The 23,896-nt window shown below is 34.5% G+C and overlaps 1 protein-coding gene across 1 annotated transcript; it reads left to right on the top strand.

The window, feature by feature from the left end:
- The first annotated feature begins 628 nt into the window (after window positions 1–628).
- On the top strand, window positions 629–22,665 carry scarb2c (scavenger receptor class B, member 2c). The gene is made up of 12 exons (XM_051877456.1): window positions 629–898; window positions 2,201–2,358; window positions 2,801–2,945; window positions 3,138–3,326; window positions 7,029–7,120; window positions 7,242–7,361; window positions 8,534–8,712; window positions 8,788–8,906; window positions 16,547–16,620; window positions 19,412–19,463; window positions 20,348–20,500; window positions 22,311–22,665. The coding sequence occupies exons 1-12, from the start codon at window positions 776–778 to the stop codon at window positions 22,347–22,349; spliced, it is 1,443 nt and encodes a 480-aa protein (XP_051733416.1). The 5' UTR covers window positions 629–775; the 3' UTR covers window positions 22,350–22,665.
- Window positions 22,666–23,896: the final 1,231 nt, after the last annotated feature.

Here is a 23,896-nt window from a genome sequence, read left to right on the forward strand (position 1 = left end):
TCCACTCAAATAAAAGGATTGATAGGATAGCAATGATAATGCGAAAAGTTGTTGATTTATGTCACAGTGCTTCGCATGAATCGTGTTAATATGGAGGTCAATCGAAACTATTTTCATGAGTGAGTGAACATCAGATCACAGATCATACTGAGGGAGTAATACTTTATAAAAATGCCTGTTTCACAAGTGGGCGGCGGCTCTTTCGTTTCTCGCTAGAAACAGAATTAGCAGGAAGGCTGGTAAACGTTATTAAACGTGTCTCGAAATGGGCGACCCGGACGTTGTCGCTAGTTGGTTCATTGGTTCAAGTTCATTGGTTCTAAATAATTCTCCACTCTATACTGTCAATTAATGTGTATTGCGGTCACGTGATACCTGGTATATTTCTCAGCGCTGTCAGGTTGGACACTGCGGTTGCAGCATAAATATTACACGTTTTTTGTAGAGATTGAAATAGCGCGTTTTCTTTTATATGTCACATAATAATCTTTTGAAGTAATATTTTTAAATGTTTGTACTTTACAGATTACAGCTATCTCAAATAAGACAAAAATCGTCGTGAGGTTCTGAACGTCTCTATGGAGGATCGGGTTTATTGAGCCATCGAGCGCCCCCTGCAGGAACACACGGACTGTGTTTCATTAGAAACAGTTGTTTTCCGCTCTGTGTGGGTTTCGCTGTCGCTGTGCTGCTGAGTTCCTGACACATGTAAACACTCTCAGTCCGGACCAGCTGCTCTGTCTCTTTGTCCTTCTGTGTCCGAACCGAGCTGATCATGTGGCTCCGGTCCTGCTGTGTTTGGACCACTGGGTTGATCTGCATTCTGCTCTTAATCGCCGGGATTGCGATGGTTGTGTCGCAAGTCTTTCTGAAGCTCTTAAACAACAGAATAAAGGAGGTCAGTGAGTTTGAGTTTGTGTGTGTGTGTGTGTTCATAATATGTTCATGTGTTTTTCATTCATATCACGTTTATGGTGTTTTTGAGATAGATACTGTGACAAAGATAAAAATAGTAGAGATTAGAGATTATATAATATTATATTATATAAATCAAACATTATTATCATTATTAGTAGTAGCAGTAGTATAATTTTCTCCTCACATGATATTATGAAGATAAATAATAATACAATATAATAATATTTGATATTATTAAATGTTATTATTATGTATTTTATCATAGTATATATATATATGTGTGTATATATATATATATATATATATATATATATATATATATATATATATTATGTAAATCAAACATATATAGTAATAGTAGTACGATTTTGTGTATATATATATATATATATATATATATATATATATATATATATATATATATATATATATATATTATTTATTACATTTATATTATGAAATATAAATATAATATATAAATAATAACATAATATGTAATACATATATATGAATTATCAACTATATTATTATGTATTATGTATTGTAATATAATATGTAATATTTTATGTCAGTATTATTAGTATTAGGATTATGATAGTACTGTGATTATTTTTTCGAAATATTGTTATTATGATTTACTCCACTCGTTATGAAAAAAATCTTAAAATATGTATTATAATAATCTGTTATATTATAATATCATAGTATATTGTATAATAATATTATATTATATAAATCAAACATAATTATGTAATACATATTATAATATAAGATATAATATATTTAATTACATTAGTATTAGTAGTAGTATGATTTTCTCCTCACAAAATATTATTAAAATATAGTAAAAAAAAATAGTAATTTATTATATTATAATATCATAGTATATTGTATAATAATATTATGTAATGTATATTATTATTATTATGCAGTATTATGATTTTCTCCTCACATTATATTATTATATCCCAAATTATTTTTATTATTTTTTCTAGCATTATTACTATAAAATTTAATTTCATAATACTATGGTATTGAATTAATATCATATTCATATGCCATATGCTTACAGAAAGAAATTGCATAATACCATGTCCAGAAAATGTCTTTTTTTTTTACACAAATTTTTATAAATGTGCACTTTGAATTGTATATTATAAATATATAATATTAAGAAGTTGTCTGGTGCAATAAAGTAGCTTTATGTGTTTCTCTTCCTAAATTATTTCAAAACCATGAGTAGCTCTGGTCATTTTAACCCACTATTCACTTTCCCTTACAGCAAGTAGTTCTGGAAAATGGAACAGAAGCGTTTTCGGTGTGGCAAAACCCGCCGCCGCCTGTTTACATGCAGTTTTACTTCTTTAATCTGACCAATCCAGCAGAGGTTCTGAACGGAGACAAACCCTCGGTCATAGAGATCGGCCCGTACACGTACAGGTGAGCCATGACATGTGACATACATCTCTTCCGCTCAGCAATTCTGCATTTATTTGATCAAAAATACAGTAAAAATTGTGAAATAACATTACCATTTAAAATAGCTGTTTTCTATGTGAATATATAGTAAAGTGTAATTTATTCCTGTGATCAAAGCTGAATTTTCAGCATCATTACTCCAGTCTTTGTCACATGATCGGACAGAATAATATGCTGATTTGCTGCAGTTCCTCCTGCACAAGTTTAATGACACATCAAAAACTGTTCCTAAAAACCGTGTAATGGTTGGCACCCATGTATCAACAGCTTCAGGGCTTCAGATCTTAGTATTTATTTATCTGAATCACATGATGTGTTGTTGAAAAGTAGCCCAGTTTCATGACATTGCTGTTTTCCTAAGTCAATAATAACCAGATCTGAATACTTGAACTTCCTCTTTCAGGGAGTATCGACCAAAAGAGGATGTGAAATTTATGGACAACGGAACCAGAGTTCAGGCTGTCAATCCAAAAACATACGTGTTCGAGCCTGACATGTCACGCGGCTCTGAGGACGACCTCGTTCGGACGGTCAACATCCCCGCTGTGGTGAGATTATGATCTGACAAACTAAAACCACAGAGAAATGAGGGCGTGTCACGTGTTTAACAGGTGGATCTCGTGAAAGCATGTCACATTTCACCCCAAAGTCAAAATAACAGTAAGAAATTATATATTGCATAAAGAAATGACGTCTGAGATGAGCTAACTCACTGTGTATGTGTGTGTTTTTGACTTCAGACCGTGATGGAGAAGTTCAAAGATAGCATCTTAAGTCGCGTCATCTCTGACCTGATGAAATCCATGAGCGTCGGCGTGTTCAAGACGTTCAGGGTCGGTGACCTGCTGTGGGGTTACGAAGACCCGCTGCTCAAAAAACTCAAAGTCTTTGACCCTTTGCTGGACATCTACTTCGGACTTTTCTACAAGGTTAGAGTCGATCATCACTATTACTATTACCTGAAGTGATCAGACCTCTACCACGAAATCTTGAGGTTTTTAGCATCAGTCAGCACCTGTATATACCTCTGTATATTAGGGCTGACACGTTAATTTAATTAATTAGTTATGAGAAAAAATTACGCGTTCAGATTATTAAAGGGGTCCTATTATGCCCCTTTTACAAGGTGTAATATAAGTCTCTGGTGTCCCCAGAATGTGTCTGTGAAGTTTAGCTCAAAATACCCCACAGATCATTTATTATAGCTTGTCAAATTTGCTCCTATTTGGGTGTGAGCAAAAACACACCATTTTTGTGTGTGTCCCTTTAAATGCAAATGAGCTGCTGCTCCCGGCCCCCTTTCCAGAAGAGGGCGGAGCTTTAACAGTCAGACACTGATGGAGAGACTCAGGAAGAAGTTACAACTTTTAGAATGAAACTGGACGTTTCTGAACGGTTAGTGGATAAATTTATGTAGTTGCTGTGGAGTTGATTCAGCTCATCGACTAGCATGTGCCGTCATGTTAATCTTTTGTGCAAATCCAGCGTTGAATTGACCCTCGTTTGTGAAGCAGTCAAGTCAGTAAAATGACGGCATGGCAACAACACTCTACTACAACAACTCTTCCTCTTCTCTAAAGCAGCCCAACATGGCCTCACCCCCTTTGTTGTGTGTTCTTGGGGACGAGGTTTATGTAAATTTTAGGGTTAGTGATGTCACTAACCCCGGAAGAAGAAACATTACCCACTAACTAAAGTTAAAAAATTGAAATCATAATCAACCACCCCTTTAACGCATTTAACACACCCGCCCCGCCCTAGACCTATATAGTTCATCTTACATTTTATACAGTTGATTGATGACGAATATGATGCAGGGCAACAACTCACTGAAGCCTTTAAGAAAAATTAAGATATTAGCGCAGAAATGCCCCTGCGTGAGTTTTTGTCTCATATTTATATCATGATATATTAAGCAATATCACACAAGTAACGAGCGCAATATCACACAAGTGCTGTTTTTGTTCCGAATAGCAGGAGAGTGCAAATGTGATATTGATTTTATACAACAGTTCAATAAATAAGTTAATTTTGTGGCATATTTTAGACACAATATTGTCTGTTTTTGCTCAGTTTTGCCAATGAAAATATTAGCTATAAAGGCAGAGCAGAACTGTTGCGCGTCTCTGAGCAACACACACCTGCTTCTTTTCTGAATGAATCCACGTTTTAAACGAATCAGTCGGGTGAATCAATGATTCAGTGTCACATTCATAAAGAGAGCCATTAACTTAATTCTTGAATGAATCAGCCATTTGAACGAATCGAATGAATCAATGACTTAATCATTAAGACATTTACCACCACCTACTTGCAGTTTTGTTTTCTTATTTAGAGTATCATTTCATTAAAAGAATAATTTCATATTTCCATATTAAATAAACAAGGTGTAGTTCACCCAAAAGTGAAAATTCTGTCATCATTTACCCTCATCTCCGTTGAAGCCTAAAAGTTATTGTGTAACAAATTCTCTGTTGAATCAAATAAAATATTTATTTTTATAATGTTTATTTGATGCTTTTCTCATTTAACACAATAATGACTTTAAAGGATTAGTCCACTTTTAAATAAAAATTTCCTGATAATTTACTCACCCCCATGTCATCCAAGATCTTTATGTCCTTCTTTCTTCAGTCGAAAAGAAATTAAGGTTTTTAATGAAAACATTCCAGGATTATTCTCCTTATAGTGGACTTTAATTGGCCCCAAAAGGTTGAAGGTCAAAATTACAGTTTCAGTGCAGCTTCAAAGGGCTTTAAACGATACCAGACGATTAATAAGGGTCTTATCTAGCGAAATGATCGGTCATTTTCTTAAAAAAAAATGAAAATGTATATGCTTTATAGGCACAAATGATCGCATTGCAAGTGCGAGTTTAATAAGGAAGCACTTGTGATGCGATCATTTGTGCCTATAAAGTATATACATTTTCATTTTTTTAAGAAAATTACCAATTGTTTCGCTAGATAAGACCCTTATTCCTCGTCTGGTTTGTTTAAAGCCCTTTGAAGCTGCACTGAAACTGTAATTTTGACCTTCAACCGTTTGGGGCCAATTAAAGTCCACTATAAGGAGAATAATCCTCGACTGAAGAAAGAAGGACATGGACATATATAAATATATATATATATATATGTATATATATTTGCTATTTTTTTTTGCTGTTTTTAAAACTTTTGTGAGCTAACGAGTCAATATAGTGAGTCAATATTTTGTGTAAACTAAAATATGCAATTTATTTTGTAAATTAATTTAAAGATGTTTGATTTTGTGTATATACACTACTGTTCAAAAGTTTTGGGTCAATAAGATTTTTTAAAGGCCCACTGAAGTGTCTTGGAACGCGCAGCATTATTCACTGTGTTGACGAAACAGGAAGACAGGGCGATATATCAAACAGCCCCGTCCCTTTTTCAAAATAGCCAGTAGCGTATTGTTTATATCACAGCTCGTCCAGAGCCGCTGAGCTCGGTAAAGCTTTGGTTTCCTTCTAATCTCTAACCGTTTCTCCTCCTAATCTGCTCTATATCGCTTTAAAATACAGCATTCTGTGCAGAATTCAAATGGGTCCAATACGTTTTATGGTTTGTGCCAACTTGCGCATATGATCCACTCTGTGCTCTCACGTCTCTGGACCATTTGCGTCAATGGAAAGCATATTTACACTGTCTGAATCGTTCCATATCCTCTATATAGTGCACTATGTGCCATTCACCATGTAGAAACTAGTAATTTCTAGTTGATTTCAGCCGCAGCTTCAGTGTCTGTTTATAGTGTAGGAGGGGGCGGGACTTCAGATTCTAGAGAGCATTTGATTGGACAGAAGATTTGATGAGAAGCTGAAGTGCAATGTGATGTCGTGAAAATCCGTGATCCATTTTAGCGTAAGTGAGAGACTGTAAGTTTTGAATGTTTATATCTCCTAAATGTGAATTTTGTCATTGTTTTGGAACACACCAGCTTATTCATAACCTTAAGGCTAACATATTCATACTAAAAACTTAAATTTTAATTTCAGGGGGACTTTAAATACTTTTATTCATCAAGGACACATTAAATTGATCAAAAGTGACTTTTATGACGTTACAAAAGATTCAATTTCATATAAATGCTGTTTTTTTAACTTTCTATTCATCAAAGAATCCCGAAAAATAAAATGTATGACGGTTTCCACAAAAATATGAACTCTTTTCAACATTGATAATAATCAGAAATGTTTCTTGAGCAGGAAATCGTCATATTAGAATGATTTCTGAAGGATCATGTGACACTGAAGACTGGAGTAATGATGCTGAAAATTCAGCTTTGATCACAGAAATAAATTACATTTTACTATATTTTCACATAGAAAACAGTTATTTTACATTGTAATAATATTTCACAATTTTGCTGATTTTATTGTGTTTTTAATTTAATAAATGCAGCCTTGGTGAGCAGAAGAGTCTTCTTTGAAAAACAGTAAAAAATCTTACCGATGATTTGTATGATAGTGTATGTTTATTATGTAGCTATTGAAGTTTCAGTATCAGTCGATGACTAATGTTATCAATGCAACTGTACTTGATATTTGTGTTTCTGTGTTTAGTTCATCTGTTAACGGTTTCATTCTCATGTCATTGATTATGTTTCAGAAAAACGGCACAGATGACGGTGATTATGTGTTCTTCACGGGGAAGCAGAATTATCAGGACTTTGCTCGTATAAACGAGTGGAACGGACAAAGGTAAAATCAGCAGAAAACTTGTTTTATCTCCAGAAGATTAATGAATTGATTTTAAACGAGCTGCACAATCAGCATGTGCTCAGAGAAGATTGAATTATGGATTATTTGCTCTGTTTGTCAGTTCGTTAAACTGGTGGAGTTCAGACGAGTGTAACATGATCAACGGCACCGACGGAGCGTCTTTCCATCCGATCGTCACAAAAACTGAGAAACTCTATATATTCTCCTCTGATCTGTGCAGGTGAGGATTTCGACATTTCTACAGTGAAATACTGTTAGTATTTAGCATTAACATACACTACCGTTCAAATGTTTGGTGTCCATAAAGATTTTTTTGAAAGAAATTAATACTTTTATTCAATAAGGATGCATTAAATTGATCAAAAGTGACAGTAGAGACATTTATAATGTTACAACATATTTCTATTTCAAATAAATGCTGATCTTTTGAACTTTCTATTCATCAAAGAATCCTGAAAAATAAAATGTATCATGTATCATTTCTGAAGGATTATGTGACACTGAAGACTGGAGTAATGATGCTGAAAATTCAGCTTTGATCACTGGAATAAATTATATTTTACTATATATTTACATAGAAAACAGTTATTTTAAATTGTAATAATATTTCACATTTTTTACTGTATATTGATCAAATAAAATCAAATAAATGCAGCTTTGGTGAGCAGAAGAGACTTTTTTAAAAAAAAAATTAAAACATCTAAATTCAATCTAATTAAAACAACAAAATACGCCTATTAATATATGATGTATGTATATGGTTAATATAATAATATCATAAATATTATTATGATGATGATATATGCTTCATGATTAAAAATGTTTAATCATATTCATTTGCCAAATCATGAATACAAATAGACATATTATTGTAATTTTTTATTGTAAATATTTTAGAAGTGATTAATAATAGTTGCTGAGCTGTTTAGAAATGCTCTTATTGATTCAGTATTGATCATATTGGGTCTGAACATGTGACCTGTTACACTGTTTTATCTGAAAGCTCTATGCATCAGAAAAGGTTTATGTGTCACCAAGTGTTTTTCCTAAATAAGTGATTTTTACTCTGTCATGTATATAGGTCAAATGTGAGTCGGTCTTCACGTGGTTTGAATCGGAATCAGCTGATCACAAGCACAACTATTCAGCAGTTTACAGAAGTGATTATTAAACATAAAAATGTGTTACATCACAGTAACAGAAACAATCCTTTAGCCGGAACCATGTTAAAGTTTATAGGGTAATTATAGTGACAAACAAAGCCAATAAAAATCTGAGAAGTAGGTCAAACTGAAACTCATTGCTTGTTTGACTCAAATGAATTGGAAAACAATTCTAGTGCTGATGAAATGAGTCTCTTCAGCTGTATCAGCGTGTGTTTTGTGTTGACAGGTCTCTGTATGCTCTGTACGAGTCTGACGTGAACGTACAAGGGGTTCCTGGTTTCCGTTTTGTTCCACCCAGCGAGGTTTTCGCTAATGTTACGGTTAACCCAGATAACGCAGGCTTCTGTGTGCCGGCCGGTAACTGTCTCGGCTCCGGCCTCCTCAACGCCAGTGTGTGTAAAGAAGGTCAGTGTGAATGTTGTTTGTGACAGAACAGACGCCGGATGTCCCGCTGATGTCTGTGTGTGTGTCTCCTCTCAGGTGCGCCCATCATCATGTCCTCCCCTCACTTCTACCAGGCAGATGACAAGTTTGTCCAGGATGTTTTCGGGATGAATCCCAAGAAGGAGGAGCACGAGACGGTCATTGACATCAACCCGGTACGTCTGTGTAACCGCGCTGAAAACCTCTGTCACATACAAACCTGCTGCACGCTCACATATGGGAAATATTGATCAGGAATTTATATTTTTACTCCTCACTGAAAGCAAAATGCTGCATGGAGCCGCAACATCACAGCCATTCAGAATGCATTTGATGTTGCTTGGTGGATGGATGGATATGGATAGATGGATGGGTCAGTGGATTTGATGGATGGTTGGATGGATGGATGGATAGATTGATTGATTGATTGATGGATGGATGGATAGATAGGTGGGTCGGTAGATGGATGGATGGATGCTAGATGGATAGATGGATGGATGGATGGATGGATGGATGGATGGGTGGATGGATGGACGGGTGGATGATGGATGGATGGATGGATGATGGATGGATGGATCGATGGATGATAGATGGATAGATGGATGGGTCGGTGCATTTGATGGATGGTTGGATGGATGGATGGATGGATGGATAGATAGATTGATTGATGGATGGATGGATGGATAGATAGGTGGGTCGGTAGATGGATGGATGGATGCTAGATGGATAGATGGATGGATGGATGGATGGGTGGATGGATGGACGGGTGGATGGATGGACGGGTGGATGATGGATGGATGGATGGATGGATGGATGATAGATGGATAGATGGATGGGTCGGTGCATTTGATGGATGGTTGGTTGGATGGATGGATGGATGGATAGATTGATTGATTGATGGATGGATGGATAGATAGGTGGGTCGGTGGATGGATGGATGGATGGATGCTAGATGGATAGATGGATGGATGGATGGATGGGTAGATGGATGGATGGGTGGATGGATGAAGAATGGGTGGATGGATGGATGGATGATAGATGGGTGGGTCGGTGGATGGATGGATGCTAGATGGATAGATGGACGGGTGGATGATGGATGGATGGATGATGAATGGATGGATCGATGGATGATAGATTGATAGATGGATGGGTCGGTGGATAGATGGATGGGTGGATGGATAGATGGGTGGATGGATAGATGGGTGGGTGGATGGATGGGTGGATGGATGAAGAATGGATGGATAGATAGATGGATAGATAGGTGGGTCGGTGGATGGATGGATGATGGATGGATAGATGGATAGATGGATGGATGATGGACGGGTGGATGATGGATGGATGGATAGATAGATGGATAGATAGGTGGGTCGGTGGATGGATGGATGATGGATGGATAGATGGATAGATGGGTGGATGGATTGATTGATTGATGGATGGATGGATAGATAGGTGGGTCAATGGATGGATGCTAGATGGATAGATAGATAGATAGATAGATAGATAGATAGATAGATGGATGGGTAGATGGATGGATGGGTGGATGGATGAAGAGTGGGTGGATGGATGGATAGATGGGTGGGTCAGTGGATGGATGGATGCTAGATGGATGGATGAAGAATGGGTGGATGGATGGATGGATAGATGGATAGATGGGTGGGTTGGTGGATGGATGGATGCTAGATGGATAGATGGATGGATGATGGACAGGTGGATGATGGATGGATGGATGGATGGATAGATGGGTGGGTCGGTGGATGGATGGATGCTAGATGGATAGATGGATGGATGATGGATGGATGATGGATGGATAGATGGATGAATGGATAGATGGGTGGATGGACTGATTGACTGATGGATGGATGGATAGATAGGTGGGTCGATGGATGGATGCTAGATGGATAGATAGATAGATGGATGATGGATGGATGGATAGATGGGTGGGTCGGTGGATGGATGGATGCTAGATGGATGGATGATGGATGGGTGGATGATGGATGGATGGATGGATGGATGGATGATGAATGGATGGTAGATGGATGGATGGGTAGATGGATGGATGGATGGGTGGATGGATGGATGGATAGGTGGGTCGGTGGATGGATGGATGGATGCTAGATGGATAGATGGATGATGGATGGATGGGTAGATGGATGGATGATGAATGGATGGATGGATGATAAGATGATGGATGGATGATGGATGGATAGATGGATGATGGATGGATGGTAGATGGATGGATGGGTGGATGAAGGATGGATGGATGGATTGATGGATGGATGGATGGATAGATGGACGGGTGGATATGGATGGATGGGTAGATGGATGGATGGGTAGATGGATAGATGGATGATGAATGGATGGATGGATGGATGATAGATGATAGATGGATGGATGGATGGATAGATGAATGGAAAAATAATGATTTATATGCACATCACTTTTTCCAGGTAATATTTCCATTTTCCAGACAATATTTTATCAATTTGCTTTAGAACAATAACAGTTGAAGTCACAGTTTTCTCACACACTATTTCTTAACATGAATAGATGACTTTATATTATAATCATACACATAATCAAAAGTTTGGTTAGTGTTCATATATCTGCACTGCCATTAGAGGGCGTCAGCGCACCACACTTCAGGCCTCCGCAGTTACAGGATATTGAGACATAATTAAACTCACGTTTTCACATGATAGCAGTGCCTCAGATCCAGAGCGAGTGAGTGAGTGAGTGAGTGAGTGAGTGAATGAATGAATGAATGAATGACAGAACAAACAAACATGTTACTCTTCTGTCTGAGTCACTCACTGATAAACAGATCATGTTAGGATGAGGTTATCTGATTTCCCAGCGAGTCCAGAGGCGTTCCGCTTCCCGACAGGCAGTTAGTAATTAAACAGGTGGGAGTTTGTTTAGTTCGCAATCAAAGAGTTCCTCCAAACTTTTTTCTACAAAAGCCACAGACATTTTGCACAAAAATCGAACATTTTTGCATTTATTCAAGCGTTAGATCGAGTTTTAAAACGGCACATGTGTGTTTTATAAGTGCTCGTGCTGCAGGATTGGGATCGACACGGATCAACGTGATAAAGTTTGCTGTAGGTGTGTTTTATGGTGTTTGTGTAGGTTCACTTGGAACAGATTCAACCCTATATTATCTGTCAGTACCATGGTACAGTAACAGTATCAGATGGAAAAACAGTTGTGGTACTGAATCATTACCATATTTACTGTTACTGTATTCGCTCTTTACTTTACTAGCGGTTAGGCTCTGGTTTGTGTTAATGCACACGTTCAGGAATCTGCTTTACTGCTGGGAAGGTGTGTGGCACTTTGTTTTCTCATATCAGTTCCCATCATGCCTTTTGCACGTGGCACATGCGTGTTAGTAGCATCTTCCACCCCAGTGTGGGTGAAGTGTTTTTAAATGGGTCGCAGATGTGTGTCGTGATATGTTTGAGTGTTCACACACTTTCCATCATCATCATGAGCTGAAACCGCTGACCATCAGAATCCATACGTTCTTTAAAGCTCCTGATCTTGTGAACGATCCATCAATTCACGATAATCTAAAGAAAAAATGTGTTTGACTTAATGACCTTGCGCTGACTTTTTTTTTTTTTCTGTTGACATTGTCTAGACCAGGGATTCCCAAAGTTAAAGGGTTAGTTCACCCAAAAATGAAAATTCTGTCATTAATTACTCACCCTCATCCGTAAGACCTTCGTTTATCTTCCGAACACAAATTAAGATATTTTGGATGAAATCCGATGGCCCAGTGAGGCCTCTATAGACAGCAATGACATTTCCTCTCTCAAGATCCATTAATGTACTAAAAACATATTTAAATCAGTTCATGTGAGTTCAGTAGTTCTACCTTAATATTATAAAGCGACGAGAATATTTTTGTGCGCCAAAAAAACTAAATAAGGACTTTTCAACAATATAGTGATGGGCCGATTTCAAAACACTGCTTCGGAGCTTTGCGAATTGAATCAGTGACTTGGAGCGCCAAAGTCACGTGATTTCAGCAGTTTAGCCGTTTAATAGGAAATCCGAATCACTGATTCGATTCGTAAAGCTCCGAAGCAGTGTTTTGAAATCGGCCCATCACTATATTGTTGAAAAGTCGATATTTTGTTTTTTTGGTGCACAAAAATATTCTCGTCGCTTTATAATATTAAGGTAGAACTACTGAACTCGCATGAACTGATTTAAATATGTTTTTAGTACATTAAAGGATCTTGAGAGAGGAAATGTCATTGCTTTGAATGCAGGCCTCACTGAACCATCGGATTTCATAAAAAATATCTTAATTTGTGTTCTGAAGATGAACGAAGGTCTTACGGGTGTGGAACGACATGAGGGGGAGTAATTAATGACATTATTTTCATTTTTGGGTAAAATAACCCTTTAAATATTTCAATAATTCAACAACATATTCACATGATTATGGTTATTTGATGTTGGTTAATGGTCACGTGCCATGCAGGTCAACAAACTAAAAAAGATATTAATATATTTTAATATTTTCTAAAAATATATATTTTTTAAATAATATAAATAATTATAATAATTATCATTTATTTTTATTGTACATTGTTGTGATTTAATTCATTTTTAGTGTATTATTTTGATGGTTTTTATTTTTAAGTTATTTATTTGTTTTACTTATACATTTATGATTTAATTCATTTTTAGTAAGCATTTTATTTTGTAAAATATTTTTTATTTTAAAATAACTTGTTTTAATTATACATTTCTATGATTTAATACATTTTTAAAAGTGTTTTAAAACCATTTATTTGTTTTAAACACTTTTTATGATTTAATTCATTTTTAGTGTTTTATTTTGTAAAATATTTTTTATTTTAAAATAATTTGTTTTAATTATACACTTTTATGATTTAATTCATTTTTAGTAAGTGTTTTATTTTGGAAGTGTTTTTATTTTAAAATCATTTATTTGTTTTAATTATACATTTCTATGATTTAATTCATTTTTAGTAAGCATTTTATTTTGTAAAATATTTTTTATTTTAAAATAATTTGTTTTAATTATACATTTCTATGATTTAATACATTTTTAAAAGTGTTCTAAAGTCATTTATTTGTTTTAAACACTTTATGATTTAATGCATTTTTAGTAAGTGTTTTATTTTGGAAGTTTTTTTATTTTAAAATCATTTATTTGTTTTAATTATACATTTCTATGATTTAATTCATTTTTAATAAGTGTTTTATTTTGTAAAATATTTTTTATTTTAAAATAATTTGTTTTAATTATACATTTCTATGATTTAATACAGTTTTAGTAAGCATTTTATTTTGTAAAATATTTTTTATTTTAAAATAATTTGTTTTAATTATACATTTCTATGATTTAATACATTTTTAAAAGTGTTCTAAAGTCATTTATTTGTTTTAAACACTTTATGATTTAATGCATTTTTAGTAAGTGTTTTATTTTGGAAGTTTTTTTATTTTAAAATCATTTATTTGTTTTAATTATACATTTCTATGATTTAATTCATTTTTAATAAGTGTTTTATTTTGTAAAATATTTTTTATTTTAAAATAATTTGTTTTAATTATACATTTCTATGATTTAATACATTTTTAGTAAGCATTTTATTTTGTAAAATATTTTTTATTTTAAAATAATTTGTTTTAATTATACATTTCTATGATTTAATACATTTTTAAAAGTGTTCTAAAGTCATTTATTTGTTTTAAACACTTTATGATTTAATGCATTTTTAGTAAGTGTTTTATTTTGGAAGTTTTTTTTTATTTTAAAATCATTTATTTGTTTTAGTTATACATTTTTATGATTTAATTCATTTTTAGTAAGTGTTTTATTTTGGAATTTTTTATTTTAAAATCATTTATTTGTTTTAATTATACATTTTTATGATTTAATTCATTTTTAGTAAGTGTTTTATTTTGGAAGTTTTTATTTTAAAATCATTTATTTGTTTTAATTATGCATTTTTATGATTTAATACATTTTTAGTAAGGGTTTTAATCAGTGGTGTAGTCTAGTTTTTTGTAGTGAGTATACTGTGATTTTTCCCTGCCAGCCTCATACACACCCGTCCCAGAGCGACACCCCATAAGCACCACCACACTCACTAATGCATATAGTATGCATCTGATCTAGGCTACATGTTATTGAGAGCATTCTGAAAGACGTATGTGTGTTTAATCAACATGTCAAATTATTATAAGCAACACAAGACTTTAACAGCCAATGACATTTACAGCTGAAGAGACTCTGGACTGATTTTCCACTGTTTAGTGTCAATCACCACCTAACTCAATTAAGATTACCAATTAAGACACCAATTAAGATCTACATTTAGCCTTAGATGTTATATGAATATGGTCCCTGGAGCATATGTTTTATCAGCTGCAATTTTCAATGCACATTTAAGAGTGAAAGTTGCAACTATTATTAACAATAATGGAAAGATGAGGCTTATCAGTATGTCACAATATCACAATGTTTCGACTTTGTTTTCTGTTTTGCACCATTTCCTGCTAGTCTGTCATCATAGTTATGCATTTCGATTCACAAGCTTGCAATTCGATTCAATATCAGTTATTTTAAATATAGGCTACTGTATATCAGGTACAGTACATGGCAAATTTTCTCAAGAAAAAAATCTCTAATGCTAACCAATGCTGTAAACATACATGGGAACCAGTTGGTACTACATTAATATTGAAGGTTAAAATGAACTGATTTGTATACAAACTTAAATTACACTTAAGGAAATTTTTATAATAATAAAGTTATAATAGGTACACTAATTATAAAAATTATTTCTACTCCAATTCGTTTTTAAACATTTAAATGGTGGCTGTCAACTCGATGGATTTATTCAAACATGCATTATAGGCTATTGAAGAACATTAAAAATTATAATTAATATGTAATATGGTGCATATATTTAGCTAAATGCTCCTCTCTAGAGTTCATTTTTCTAGCTGACTAACGAGTTTATGGTCACTGAATATGTTTGTTCTGAGGTAAATGTGACGTTACGTGACATTGTTTACAAGCTGTTTTATTAACATCTTTCCGAGGTTGAAACACTGATTGAGCTATTACACGAGAGATGATACGGATTTCGTTAAGTTGTACTGTATCATTCAACATACCTTCAGATGTTCATTCATGTTTATTTCGCGCTATAACCGGTATTAAAGCGGAGGAGAGGATCAGTTCACGTGCGCTTCACGCTGCCGCTTCTCTAGAACTAAGGCGCTACAGCGATCTGTCACGACAAAACGGTATTTTTTTTTTTATTTTGTTGCAAAATGGGCAGAATTTGAAATATGAGACTTATTGTGATTTATTGGATGGTTACGTATCGCGCATTTTTAAGTGGGTATACGGAAATCCTTGACCTTTCCTAGTGGGTATACGGCGTATACCTGCGTATCACGTCCTAGACTAAACCACTGGTTTCAATTTGATGGGTTTTATTTTAAAATTATTTTAATTTGACATTTTTATGATTTAATTAATTTTAGTAAGTATTTTATTTTAATGGTTTTTATTTAAGAATTATTTAATTTAATTTGACATATTTTGGATTTAATCAACTTTAATACATGTTTTATTGTGATGGCTTTTATTTTAAAATAATTTTATTTATTTAAATTTTACATTTACAATCTAATTAGCTTTCCATAAACTCATAAACCTTGTATTGAATAACGTTTTTAAAGGAGTTGTCAAATAGTGATTTATTCGTTGTTTGAGGGAATCTGATGTTGATTTTGCGTGTGTTTGTGTTCTCAGCTCACGGGACTCTTGCTTCGGGGAGCGAAGCGTGTTCAGGTGAACGTCTACCTGCATCAGATCCCAGCGTTCAGGTGAGGACGAGTCTGATCACAAACCGTCATGATAGTGAGATTAGTATGGACTGCTTACATTTCCTTCAGAAAATAGAAAAATCGAGGAAAAACAGTCACACACCCCTTATAAAAACTGCAGGTTTTTGAGATCCAAGACCTTTTATTGTGATATTGAAACCAACAAAACTCAAGTGACAAACAAACAGACACTTTTAAGGAAAAGTTACAATGATAAAAACTGACAATGACCTGGTTTTTATGTTTCATATTTCTTTCCATAGAAGTTTCTCTTTGAATTTTCGGGTTTTTTTTACATCTCAAAAACATGCAATGCTATATAAGTTTGTAGTGTCACGTGTGTGTTTATAGGTTAATATACCACAGGTTTTAGCCCTTGTTTTTCTGTTCTGTTTCATTTTGGTTGTCATTTGAAGACTTTTGCTCTCCATTTAATTGGTTTTGATGCATTTAAAGTGCCCCATAATGCTTTTTCGACTATTATCTTTAATGCAATGTGTAATAAAACTGTTTTTGAGTGTAAAATGCTGATAAATGGGGTGTCTCCAAAATAAATAATCAATTCTGAACTGCCTGAAACGAGTCGTCGGTAATTCAGTCTCACTTCCTGCTGAACCTATGTAGGTTTGTAACAAATTTGCATAATTCCAGTCTATGGTCTTCATTGGCTGAACAGCGTCTCTTTGCCCCGCCCTCAAACACTGTAGTTGTATCTGAGACTGGAAGAGTTTGGATCGTGTTGTTCATGTCTGTTTTCCACTTTGATGAGATTGATACGGTAAAACCGACGCCATCGTTACTGTTCATATCACTGTGAATCAAGAGCTGAGATTCAGATATGATAATGAGCATTTGATTTACGACCAGTCACAACAGACTGGGCCGTCTGACCAATCAGAGCAGAGCAGCTCTCAGAAAGGCAGGGTTTAGAGAGACCGAATCCTTGATCGAACCGTTTCAGACACTGAGAAAAAAGAGCTGATGTGTGTTGGACATTATGAGAAAATTAAAGCATTTTTTGACCTCTGATGAATGTAAATCTATTGTATGAGACTCCTTTAAAATAGCATAATAGGGCTCTTTAATTTGATTGACACTCTTTCGCTGTTTCCAATCAAATGTCACAAGTTTGATAAATATAAAACTGATCTCAGAGGGATTATTTTTAGCTCCAGAACTACTTTTGATATTGAGTAATGCATGTTTGTAGGGTTACATGAGCTCCAGTAAACCTCATACATTACATAAGCCTCTCATGAACCCTGACCTGAAGTAGGTCACTCCAGCTGTAATGATTGACAGCTGCTCGTTAAAGCCGATCAGAGTTATTTTAGGACATGAATAGTGTTACGGAGCGAGCGGATCACTTTCAGAGTCTGTTTGGTGGTCCGATGACGTGTCTGAAGACAGATTTCCCACTCGACCCGACAACTTGTTGGCGTGGTTTTGAAATGTGATATATCTGAGAGCCAAGCCGTCACAGCACAGATAAATCATCCTCATGAGCGTGTGAACGGAAAACATCTCTGCACGTCTATAATTATCAGCCTGACACATGGACGTGAACCGACTTCCCACAGTCCCGCCGATCTGATAATGTTCATCTCAGAGGGCTTTCTTAGAGGGAGCCTTGTTTCCATCCACCTGTTTTTATGTGTATTTTGGCATATCGCATAAAAAATGGTGGATGGAAATGTCAAGATGTGCAGAAAAAACTTGAGGCGGATCTTTTTTTATTTGATAAGAATACATGCACATAAACTACGATGCAAACACATTTACTGAATAAATCCCTCAAAAACTCATGTGACTTTGCCTCAGCAGAGGCTGTTATTGGATAACTGGACTAACCAGCGGACCAGTCGCATCGCAGCATCTCAAATGTTGGTTTGGTGGTTCTGTAACGCCTGAGTCAAAGTCTGTCATCAGAATGATTTGGTTTAATTCCCTCCAGAAGCGTCTCACATGATTGAGTTCGCAACTTTCATTTTTATTGCTGATATTTTGCGCCAATTTCACAGGAAGTGACAATTTTGTTCTTTTGAAAACATGGAATGGAAACACTGATTTATTCGCAAATGTTTTATACGACATCCCAATTTCGCTCACAAGTTTTAATGGAAACATCGCTGGTGTTCATTAATATTTTGAATTAACTTTTATATCTATATTTTTAGTTTTTAGTTTAATTTTTGGTCATTTCATTATGTGCTTTTGTCATTGTATTACTTTTTTTTGTTTTTTAGGTTTTAGGTTTAATTTATTTTGATGGATTTTATTTTATTTTAAATTATTTATTTGTTTTATTCATTTTTATGATTTAATTAATTTTTATTAGTGTCTTATTTTGGTGTTTTTTATTTTTTAATTATTGATTTATTTTAATTTTACATTTTGTATGATTTAATTAATTTTAGTAAGTGTTTTATTTTGATGTTTTTTTTTTTAAATATTTATTTAAACCTAGTATTGAATAAAGTTAATTTATTTCATTTCATTTATTTTTTATTTCAGTTTTAGTTTTTATTTATTTCCAGTTAATGATTTTACTGCTTTTTTCACTTTCTAATTTTCATTTAGTTTGTTTTTCGACTAATATTTATATTTTATTTTATTTCAGCTTTATTTCACTTAACAGAAATGTTAATAGTTTTAGTGAACGATAGTAACTCTGACATGTGTCTGTCATGCATCAAATATTGCATTCATCTCAGATCTCTATATTAATGTGTCTAAACATCTTCACACACTCTTAATTACCAAAATCATATGTTCTTCTTTTGGTTTGCAGTGAAACTGGGAAAATCCGGACGCTGGTGTTTCCAGTGATGTACCTTAATGAGGTAAAGTTTTACAAAATCACCATCAATATCTTTCCACAAGGTTTTTATAGGATGTTGAGGTTGTTTACATGTTAAATCCAATTTTTCGTCATGAGAATCTGAGTCCGTCCTGCTGGATGATTTTAACACTCCAGACGGATTATCAAGCACTTAAGAGCTTCAGAAGAAGAGCTCTTCCTGAATGCTTATCTCAGTTTATCTGTGCTTTGAACTCTTGTTTGTGTATCAAAACTGAAGCTGGAAGAATCGGCTTCACTTCCCAGGAGAACCTCAGGCCAGACATTTAGAAATGTTTTCATCACTGTTGCTTTGTTGAGATGCAAAATTAGGACAAGGTGAAAGGTGTGATGGACAGAGCGTCCAAACATGATGCAAAATATTTACTTAATATTTACTTTTGAATGACACAAGCCATGGAAGAGTAAAGGAGACAGAGATTCACGTTGCATCAGTTTGATTTGATTGACCAACTTGACTCATTACTTAAACTCACATGAGTTTTAAATTAAAGATATAAACCATTTTGTCTGTTTTTTATATATAATATAATATAACATATTATGACTCTCCTGCTTCTCCTTCTACACCAATAAAAGGAAACCCAATATTGTGCATTTCTTAACTTTTCCTAATTTTGACGGCAAAATGTGATCGAAATTTAATCTGCATAATTATTGCAGTTACCTCAAATGTACAGACATTTAATCAGAAATCACGACAGGCCTAAACACAATACTGTTGATCGAGATCTGAACTTACTGAAGTTATTTTTGAGTTTTAATGAGTTCACTTATCAGACAGGATGTAGAGCAGAGCAACAAAGCAGGAAATATGAAAGTGTCTGTCTCTTCTTATCTACTAAACGCTGTCATCCTGTTTTCCAGAGCGTGGTTATTGATGAGGAATCTGCCAAGAAGCTGCAAGTGGTGGTTACCGAGGCTAACGTGATCGTCAACATCCCCTTCATAGTCATCAGTGTAGGCATCTTACTGGGCGTGATCTTCATCGTGTTCATTTGCCGACAGCAGGTGCCAGAGGTGAGGCGCTCGCATCACTGATACATCTGTGATGTCACTTCCTGTGTTGTCAGCGTTTACTACAACTATCATTGAATTATAAATATTGGAGTAGGTTTTACAAGAAAATCTTTGTAATTGTTTTTGAAACTTACTAGCAATTTTTGAGTGAAAATTCTGAGTGTAAATTATTTTTAGTGTAACTGAAATAAGTTTAAGTTGCAATACTAAAATTACAAGAAATAACTGTTTGAAAGCTGTGTACGGAAGAGCTTCCGTGCTCCAATTGGTCAACATCCCAAATGTGACAGAACCCGTTGTGGAGGGCCGAAAAAAAAAAAGAATCATTCTAGTCCTTATTTCGGGACTTTGTGAAGCATCACAGACGCGGAGTCACTTGTCGTCCATTATGACACTATACGAGATGAAACAATCGATTCTTGCATCCCGACGCCCATTATTGTTTACAAATCACTATGACAGGGTTCGTAGTTGAATTTGACTTGAAATTTAAAGGATTAGTTCAAAACCTTCATTTCTTTTCGACTGAAGAAAAACAGACATGAACATCTTGGATGACATGGGGGTGAACTAATCCTTTAAGTCCCGGAAAACCCTTGAAAACAGACATATTTATGAAAAGTCACTTAAAGTGTTTGAATTATTGAAAGACAATATATGAAATTAGTGTTTAATTTTTTAAAAACATAATTTCACGCAAAATTAAAACTGCCGCCCGTCCGATATGTCTGAGCCATTTCGCATGGCTATGACTGTGATATTATTCATTTATTTCCAAGTATATGATACGGCTTTCATTCTTCAGGCCAATCATATATTAATGGAAAAAAAAAACATTTGAGGAAAGCGATATCTTTGTCATAGTATCCTTTCCCATGACTGACAGCACTGGTCAATGGATTGATCTCTATGAAGTGAAGCGTCAGATTCAGATTCACTCTTTGCTTGTTGGCTACACCTTATAAGGTGTTGTTCAGAGTTAAAATAACTTCCTTTTTTACAACCTTGCAGAATGAATCAGCGTTTTTTAATGAACTCTTAAAGTCAGTCTCTCGGCGCACCTACTGCCGTAACTTTGTAACCTGCACTGAAGTTGTTGATAAACCCCTATCAGAAACCTTTCTCAATACCAAGTATGGATTTTGGATACCTTATATCTGTAATTTGAGTAAAAAAATATTAAAATAAAAGATTTTTAGTGCAAACAAGTCATTAGATTGCAATATCATTTGCAATTAGTTACAAATGAAATACTTTATTTTCTTCTGTTATTACATCTTTTAATAAGAATTGTATAAGAAGTTTATGCTATTTGCTCTTCTATGCACTGAAAATTCTAGGGCTTGATTAATGTTCCCATACTTAAAGTTGCAGATATTTTGCATGTGCTGCACTTTATTTATGCCATTTATTATTTATTTCTTTTTAGAATTTAAAAGATAATAAAGATAAGTTTGATAAGTTAGATCTCTTATTGTAGTCTGTGAAAACCCAAAAAGTAGTGCTTGAAAAGTACTTGAAAATCCAGGAATTTAATTTTACAGTATCTGTATGAACCCTGCTGTCACCCTGTATCAAACGGATCGTGCCAAAATCAGGCTGATATTGTGTAGTCTGAACCCGGCATAACAGTGTGATATTCTAATAAGCACAAAAAATACAAAAATATTGGGTAAAATTGTCCAGTTTTAATTAGATCCATCCATTGCCTTATTGCAATGCATTCTGGAATTGCATTTCTCCATAAACACCACATACACTGCTGCTTGGAGCTGCTTTTGCTGTATATTAAAGCCTTTTTGTTTTTCAGAGCACTGTGGATGAGCGGCAGCCCCTGATTTCATCATAAACTCACCAGATGTGGCCATAAACTGGAGGACATCATGATGAACTAACATTCGTTTAGACTTCAAGGTTGATTTCATTTTCACACGGCGAGAGTCAAAGGTTGAAGGAGCAGAGATTGATGCATCAGACGGCTCAAAGTGCAAAGTTTGTCTCAGGTCAGCCTGGCTGTTGGATCCATCGCCCAGGTCGTGTTTTTAATGCCATTTAAAGCTTTTAGATGATTGAGTGTCATGGAACCAAAAAAAAAAAAAACATGTGCAGGTGCCTCCAAATTAGCCAGAATGAGTTTTGTGTTATGAAAAAAAAAATTCAGAAAACACTAACAGAGTGACAGCAGATGTGATGCAACACATTACACATCACAGGTCGAGATATTGTACACATCACCACCGACAACAGCTATATTATTAATACACTTATGCAATTCTTTAACGACAGCCATTAACTCATCTGGCAAATAAACTGACAGTGATGCCAATTTCAGTACTAATGTAAGGTATAGTCTGTGGATTTACAGTCGGGATTATTATGTGTTTCAAAATTCTGCTGCTGACCAAATTGTCACTATATTTGATTTGGTGCAGTGATGTATTTGCACTAAGTTTATTTTCTCTTCTGCCATATTAAGTGATTTTCTTTGATGCAAACCAAGTTTTTGATGGTTTTTAGACTCAATTATTAACCTGTATATACAATAAATTGGTACAGTGAGAGTTAACAGGCTGAATATTTCTGACTTGCCACTGAAAGAATGAGCTTGATCACTGATTTGAACTCTAAAATAACCTTCATTTTGTTTTCAGTGTTTAGTGCAAAGAGTTTCATAGCCTCAACAGCACAGTATTACTACAGCGTTGAGAAGGTTCAGCTTGAGCTCAGTAACCGTCTCAATATGTTCAATATTCATTTAGTTCATGCACTGATCGGTCAGAGATGCCTTGTTTTTATCTGATGTTTATTAAACCTCATGTCCAGCATGCTTCACTTTATGTTTTATTCTTGTAGTGCATAATGTTCAGGTGTTTGGTGGCTGGAGGTTATGGTGTATTTTAGGTTTGAAAAGGGACGAGGGTAACTAGTTGTTTATTTTTGGTGAAGTTAACAATATTACAACATGATAATGCCTGAAACCGTGGTCTGATTTCAATTTCACTTCAACCGTAAACGTGCAACAGTGATTGACGTTTACTGGGAGAACTTTTCCCTGGGTGGAAATATTAATTAAAGCTCAGTAATTATATATTGTGAAATGTGCTTATGAATTAAGACCCAGTGATGAAGACAACAACAGCTTTTTTAGGTTTAAAAAAAAGGAATGTTAATGATTCAGTTTTTAAAATTATTTTTTTTTTATCAATTTATTTCATCATGTGAGCATTTTTAGTTTCTGTTTTTCTTTAAAAAAAAATGTATTGCACTATCAATGTAACAAGATAATGAGACAAACAATAAAACATTTTAACAAAAAAAGCATGTTACACCATCTCAATTTATGTCTGATATTTACAAAATAAATAAAGTCCTGATTCTTCTGGAAGCTGCAGCTCA

This window comes from Ctenopharyngodon idella, chromosome 21 (assembly GCF_019924925.1).
Source record: "Ctenopharyngodon idella isolate HZGC_01 chromosome 21, HZGC01, whole genome shotgun sequence".
Taxonomy (NCBI): Eukaryota; Metazoa; Chordata; class Actinopteri; order Cypriniformes; family Xenocyprididae; genus Ctenopharyngodon; species Ctenopharyngodon idella.

What these genes read in the sequence shown, in the direction of transcription:
- scarb2c (XM_051877456.1), top strand. Translation starts at nt 776, where the DNA reads ATGTGGCTCCGGTCCTGCTGTGTTTGGACCACTGGGTTGATCTGCATT. An exon ending in ATCGGCCCGTACACGTACAG is followed by an intron (nt 2,359 to 2,800) that starts GTGAGCCATGAC and finishes TTCCTCTTTCAG; the next exon opens with GGAGTATCGACCAAAAGAGG. An exon ending in GCCGACAGCAGGTGCCAGAG is followed by an intron (nt 20,501 to 22,310) that starts GTGAGGCGCTCG and finishes TTTGTTTTTCAG; the next exon opens with AGCACTGTGGATGAGCGGCA.